General features: G+C 36.8%; 1 protein-coding gene across 4 annotated transcripts in view; it reads right to left on the reverse strand.

Annotated features, from left to right (window-relative positions):
* Positions 1 to 7,500, reverse strand: part of LOC135093104 (fibroblast growth factor receptor-like 1) — a 130,206-nt gene that overhangs the window by 83,444 nt on the left and 39,262 nt on the right. Inside the window, exons 1-2 of one of the 4 annotated variants that reach the window (XM_063992005.1) lie at positions 5,650 to 5,842; positions 2,379 to 2,917 (exon numbers count right to left, since the gene is read on the reverse strand). The exons of 1 other annotated variant lie outside the window; for it this stretch is intronic. In XM_063992005.1, the coding sequence (XP_063848075.1) occupies positions 2,379 to 2,445 (67 nt within the window). In that variant the 5' untranslated portion in view covers positions 2,446 to 2,917; positions 5,650 to 5,842. Of the gene's footprint in view, positions 1 to 2,378; positions 2,918 to 5,598; positions 5,843 to 7,500 lie in introns of those variants that run through there. 2 more of the 4 variants (XM_063992003.1, XM_063992004.1) reach the window with 2 other exon arrangements.

Consider the following 7,500-nt stretch of genomic DNA (forward strand, 5'->3'; position numbering starts at 1 on the left):
TGAGAACTAACAAGGGCACAGGTAGTCGGCTTAATGTGAGGCAAATGAAGGCACAGGGAGTGGGTCAGGGAGAGAGAGAGAGAGGGAGAGGGAGAGGGAGGGATTGGAGGAAGAAAGGAAGGAAGGAAGGAAAGGGTTAAATGTTTAAGTGAGAGAGAGAGAGAGAGAGAGAGAGAGAGAGAGAGAGAGAGAGAGAGAGAGAGAGAGAGAGAGAGAGAGAGAGAGAGTAAAAATATTGAAATAATGACATCGATAAGAACATAGCAGAGAGAGAGAGAGAGAGAGAGAGAGAGAGAGAGAGAGAGAGAGAGAGAGAGAGAGAGAGAGAGAGAGAGAGAGAGAGAGAGAGAGAGAGAAATGTGAATAAAATAATAATAATAATAATAATAATGATAATAATAATAATAATAATAATAATAATAATAATAATAATAATAATAATAATAATAAGAGCACAGGTAGTGGGTTATGAAAATGCACTAATATGAAGGTTAATGTGGTAGATAAACAACACAGGGAGTGGGGAAAGGGGGCAATACCTGGCTTAATGAGGGCACAGGGAGTGGGGAGGAGTAATTAAAACAGGTAGTGGGTATTAATATCACCGGTGGAGGAGGAGGAGGAGGAGGAGGAGGAGGAGGAGGAGGAGGAAAAGAGGAGGAGGGGGAGGAGAAAAGGAGGGGAGGAGGAGGAGGAGGAGTATAGCTCGTTAATGAAGCAAAAACACTAGAGTAAAAGCAAGAGAGAGAGAGAGAGAGAGAGAGAGAGAGAGAGAGAGAGAGAGAGAGAGAGAGAGAGAGAGAGAGAGAGAGAGAGAATGTAGCCTTTACTAGCAAAATTCATTATGATTCCCTTACAAACAAATAAAAATAACGACAAAAAAATTGACTCACAATGCATCGACACACACACACACACACACACACACACACACACACACACACACACACACACACACACACACAAAAGCAAATAAACAAACAAAAACTCACTAAATACATAGACAAACATTCCTTTTGACACACACACACACACACACACACACACACACACACACACACACACACACACACGAGAGAGAGAGAGAGAGAGAGAGAGAGAGAGAGAGAGAGAGAGAGAGAGAGAGAGAGAGAGAGAGAGAGAGAGAGAGAGAGAGAGAGAGAGAGAGAATGAGACTTATTTGTAAACATAACAGCAGAAGTGAGTGAATGAAACAGCAGAAGTGAGTGAATGAGAGAGAGAGAGAGAGAGAGAGAGAGAGAGAGAGAGAGAGAGAGAGAGAGAGAGAGAGAGAGAGAGAGAGAGAGAGAGAGAGAGTGTAGGTGGAGGTCAGGTAAGTTAATCCAGCTTAGCAATATGGATAAATAAAGGCAAGGAAAGTCAGGCAGGTGAATGAACAGCCAGACAGACAGACAGACAGACAGACAGACAGACAGACAGCGAAACACAGACAGACAGACAGAGACAGACAGACAGACAGACAGGAACACAAGAGGGAAGGGTTTAAAAGAGAGGAAGGCTTAAGCTGAACAGTGTGCGTAGGAAGATAAGGTTTAGCGACCCTGAGTGTGTGTGTGTGTGTGTGTGTGTGTGTGTGTGTGTGTGTGTGTGTGTGTGTGTGTGTGTGTGTGTGTGTGTGTGTGTGTGTGTGTGTGTGTGTGTGTGTGTGTTTAGACTGACAGATGAACACATTGCCACGTAGAAAGTCAAACAGATAGACAGACAGAGAGTTAGACTGACAGATGAACAAACTGCCAAGTAGAAAAATAGACAGTTAGACACAATTAATTATATAGCAGGAAAGATAGATAAAATAGATATAGATAGATAAATAAACATAGATAAGAAGATCGACAAAAGTACAAAGATATAGATAAATTAATACAGACAAATTATTCAGCAAGTATACGTGTAGACAGATACACTAAATATTCCCTTGACGGACGGACAGACAGACACACAGGTAGAACGATAGATAAATGGAAAGACAGATAGATAAATGGAGTACGTTAATAGATGGATATACAAAAATAAGTCAGTATTCGTGTAAACAATTATAACTACACGTGTTAATAGACAGACAGACACACAAACAGGAAAAAAATAGATAAATAGAAAAAAACAGATAGAAAAAATTAAAAGATGAATAGATTAATAAACAGTTAGTATATAAATGTATGGACAGTTACAAATACACCATTTAATACATAGATAGACAGACAGACAGACAGACAGATGGACAGGTAGAAAGTTAAATTAAAATAAAAGACAGATGTGTAGGTAGATGAATAGATTAGTTTGTATTGACAGTAATAGACAGACAGACAGACAGACAGACAGACAGACAGACAGACAGACAGACAGGTGAGATTCTTTACCTGCAATGAGGCACAGCAGCAGCAGCAGCGTGACACAGGTGAGGAGAAGCAACGGATCCCGCCACATGATTTAAAACTATCTTTAATTTGCACTATCTTTCAAAAATATTTCCTCACTACAAATAACTTTTCTTTTTTTTCCGATATTTTTGTGGGAGAGAGTGAGTGGAAAAGTTGATGTCTTCCTCCAAGTCTTCCTCCTCCTCCTCCTCGTCCTCCTCTTCGTCTTCCTCTACAGTAAGTCAAAGGTTTATTCAGTCAGTTTCTCTTCACTGACTGACTGACTGACTGACTGACTGACTGACTGACTGACTGACTGACTGACTGACTGACTGGTACAGGAGTTACAAAAGTTTAGCATTCTATATATTTTTTTTCAAAGTGAATAATTTGGCACCGTTTGTTCTCCGTTTGTGTTCTTTTCTATAACTCTTTTCTTTCTTTTTTTCTCTATTTCATTTTTTTCTTTTTCGTCTTCATTTATTCACTTATCATTTCGTTTTTGTTGTTGCTTTTTTTGTTTTTGTTTTTTAAGCTTCCTGTAATGGTTTTTGTATTGTATTAATCTCTCTCTCTCTCTCTCTCTCTCTCTCTCTCTCTCTCTCTCTCTCTCTCTCTCTCTCTCTCTCTCTCTCTCTCTCTCTCTCTCTCTCTGCCTATATTTGTTTGTTATATTTTGTTGCTTTCAGAATTAAATCATTTATTCTTGTCTCCTTGTATTTACAAATTCACGAATATATTTTTTTTGTTTCCTCAATTTACTTTCATCTTTATTTATTTGAGAGAGAGAGAGAGAGAGAGAGAGAGAGAGAGAGAGAGAGAGAGAGAGAGAGAGAGAGAGAGAGAGAGAGAGAGAGAGAGAGAGAGAGAGAGAGATTGAGATTGCAGTGTGTGTGTGTGTGTGTGTGTGTGTGTGTGTGTGTGTGTGTGTGTGTGTGTGTGTGTGTGTGTGTGTGTGTGTGTGTGTGTGTGTGTGTGTGTGTGTGTGTGTGTGTGTGTGTTTGATCAATGAGTATTGCTATCGTGTGGGTGTTAACTCTCTCTCTCTCTCTCTCTCTCTCTCTCTCTCTCTCTCTCTCTCTCTCTCTCTCTCTCTCTCTCTCTCTCTCTCTCTCTCTCTCTCTGTCTCTCTCTCCGCGGCCTTGATCTTTTCCTAATGTCCTTAATTTTCTTTATTTTCTTAGCATTTTCTCTGACCTTTGTAATTCATTAATGATTCATGTGTTCATTCATTTTTATTTATTTATTTCGAGTGTAGATTTAATTTTCTCATTTATTCATTTATTTAACCACCAACATCACAATCATCACCGCCACCACCACCACCACCACCGTTCCTTTAAGTTTTGCTCCCCGTTCCTTAAGTTTTAGTCTCGTTCCTTTGCTCTTAGTCCTCCACCGCCGCTTGTTCCTTTAGTCTCTTATCACCGAGTCATTTTCTTTCTCTCAGCGTTCAAATATTTGCTAATAAAAAAAGTTATTTATAGTTTCTGGTCCTCAAAAGTTTTCTCTCCACATAAAAGGATAAATAAATAAAAAATTATCATAAAAACACGGAGGTATTTAAATCACCGCTTTTTTTGCATGAAGGTCAATAACTCGGTGGACTTTTATTGTGGCTATTATTAGTATTGATACTGTCATTATTTGCGTCTCAGTATTACAAAGGAAAGAAAAAAGAGAAAATGAATCATAATAACAGACATTTCATCTTTTTTTTATATGTAAAGATCAAGATTTCAATTATTTTTTTTTTTTTACGATAGAAAGAGAAAAGAATGAAACGGAAGAAAATAAATGAAAGTATAAAGATCTTTTTAAATCACCTTTCCTCTTTTCTAACGCTGGAGAATTTATCTTATTTATTTATTTTTTTCTTTTTACGAGTTTTCATTCTCTTAAGTGCCTCGCTCGCTTTCTTGCCTAAAGTAGTAGTAGTAGTAGTAATAATAATAATAATAATAATAATAATAATAATAATAATAATAATAATAATAATAATAATAATAATAATAAATAACATCAAAGTCATTTAAATCACGAAGTTTCTTTTCTTTTTTTTTCTCTTAACGCTCAAGAATTCCTGATAAGTTTTTGTCATTTTCTTATTTTCTCAGTATCACGTTCCCTTTCTTACAACAACGATAATAATAATAACAATAATAATAATAATAATAATAATAACTAATAATAATAATAATAATAATAATAATAATAATAATAATAATAATAATAATAAGTAGACGTAACATCAAAAGCAATTTTTTTTTCTTCTCTCTTTCTTTTAACGTACAAGAATATTTCGTTACTTTTCGTGTTGTAATTCCCTCCGCGTGTGTGTGTGTGTGTGTGTGTGTGTGTGTGTGTGTGTGTGTGTGTGTGTGTGTGTGTGTGTGTGTGTGTGTGTGTGTGTGTGTGTGTGTGTGTGTGTGTCGCTTCCTTGCCTAAAATAGTAATAATAATAATAAACATAAGTAACTTCAAAGACATTTAAATCACCAGAGTTTTTTTTTTTTCTTTTTCTTGTCTTTCAACATTCAAGACTTTCTCATTACTCTTCGTGTTTTTTCTTATTTTCTTATTTTCTTGGTGTCACGGGAGCTTTCCTTGCCTTCTCTTGCTTACTACTACTACTATAATAATAATAATAATAATAATAATAATAATAATAATAATAATAATAATAATAATAATAATAATAATAATAGTTTTCTTTAACGTCTCAAGATTCCGCCATTATTTTTTTGCATTACTAGTTTTTTTCTGATTTTTTTTAGTGTCTTAGTCGCTTGAGAAAGAAAAAATTGCAAATAAATAATAATAATAATAATAATAATAATAATAATAATAATAATAATAATAATAATAATAATAATAATAATAATAATAATTTAGACACGTTCAGATCAGCACAGTTTTCTTTTACCGGCCAAGAATGTTCATTATTTACAGTCTTCATTATTTTTTTCTTAATCTTTTCAGTGTCTTGCTCGCCTTGGAAGAAGAAAACAACAACAAATAATAGTAGTAATAACAACAACAACAACAATGATCGCTATAAACACATTCGAATCACCACAATTTTCTTTAACCGCTCAAAAACACGCCATTACTTTCGCTGTTGTCGTTTTTGTTTATATATATTTTTTTTTTTCAGTGTCTCCTAAAACAGACATAAAAATATCATAAATACTAAATAAATAACCACAAGCACACCCACAATTTTCTATAACAACTCAAGAATCCGCATTACTTTCAACGTCAGTATTACTTCCTCAGTGTCCGGGTGGCCGCCTCGCCTTGTGTTCCATGTAAGCCAATCAAAGCAGTTCCCGGAATGAGGGCCGAGTCTGCACCACACCGAGCTCTCAGGGCAGCACGCAGCGGAAGGCGACACACCCTCCCTCACTGGCGGCCGCGGGAGCACTAGCGAAGCAGGGAACGGCCAGGCTGGACTGCACCTCGCCTGGCTGACTCGAGAGGTGAGAACATCCCTAGATTTGTACCTAGATAATGCCTGCCGTTGTGGACGCTAGGGGGATTTCAAACGTTGTCTAGGGAAATTCTTACGATATGACTGCGTGTTTCAGAGTGAGAATATCCCTAGATCTGTACTCAAGTGTTGTTTGGCCTTCAAGAGTCTAAGATTAGTATTTAATGGTCTAGAAATGGTGAAAAATCGTCCTATATTTTGTAGGTGTGTAATAAAAGCTAAGGATATTAATTCATTTTCTACTTGTATTGTAAGTATACACCGACTCTGAAGCACTGTAAGATTGAGGTGTGCTTCATAATGCTTAGCGGTTTACACGTAAGAGAAACAGACAGACAGTTAAAACGATAAAGGAAAGAAGCAAAGAAACTAAATAACAAAGGAAACAAAGAAATTATGAAAAGAAGAGATGATGAGATGAAAAAAACTATTCACACAAATTCCACGCGGGGGAAGAAGAGAAACAGACAAGACTTGATAAAGAACAAAAGAAAATAACGAAATAACGAAGCAGAAGTAAAAAAAGAAATGGAGAAACATAAACGAGAGAGAAAACATATAATTTGTAAGTAGGAGATGAAATAAATAAGAAATAAAGGCATGATATTCTCACAGTGAGGCAAGACAAGACAAATACACGGAATATATCACTACCACTGCAACATAAACCTAAACAACAACAAGAGGAGCAACAACAACAACAACAACAACAACAACAACAACAACAACAACAACAACAACAACAGGAAGAACAGGAATAAGAACAAGAAATGAAGAGACAAATAAGAAAGACACCTGATATTGTCACAACTTGCACTCAGAACAAGAAGAACAAGAAGAACAAGAGGAACAAGAAGAAGAAGAAGAAGAAGAAGAAGAAGAAGAAGAAGAAGAAGAAGAAGAAGAAGAAGAGACGACCAAGAAAGAAAGAAAGACATAAACAAATACACACACACACACACACACACACACACACACACACACACACACACACACACACACACACACACACACACACACACACACACACAAAGAAAACATGAAAAAACAACTTAGTAAACAAACACATACATACATACATACATACATACATACATACACACAGACACAGACACAGACAGAGAGAGAGAGAGAGAGAGAGAGAGAGAGAGAGAGAGAGAGAGAGAGAGAGAGAGAGAGAGAGAGAGAGAGAGAGAGAGAGAGAGAGAGAGAGAGAGAGAGGCACCATCAAGAAATAAGTAATAAAAGCGAACCATTAAACTAAGTAAGACTCGTAGTAGATCAGATTACTTAAGAGCCGTTAACTTGACAGCCTTGTACTTACACACACAACCGAGGCACTTAAGAACCCCACGCTAAGCACACCCACTACTAATTCCCTTACTTATTTACTTCAGTCCTCAAACGAGTGTGTATTGCAGCACTTAAGAGGAGGCACTTAAATAACACTTAAGGCTTTTTTGTATGTGAAGGCGAGTATGAGAGAGAGAGAGAGAGAGAGAGAGAGAGAGAGAGAGAGAGAGAGAGAGAGAGAGAGAGAGAGAGAGAGAGAGAGAGAGAGAGAGAGAGAGAGAGAGAGGGGTAATGTGATTTTAGGACAAGGCAGATATAACAGCAGAGAGAGAGAGA

Source organism: Scylla paramamosain, chromosome 41 (genome assembly GCF_035594125.1).
Source record: "Scylla paramamosain isolate STU-SP2022 chromosome 41, ASM3559412v1, whole genome shotgun sequence".
Taxonomy (NCBI): Eukaryota; Metazoa; Arthropoda; class Malacostraca; order Decapoda; family Portunidae; genus Scylla; species Scylla paramamosain.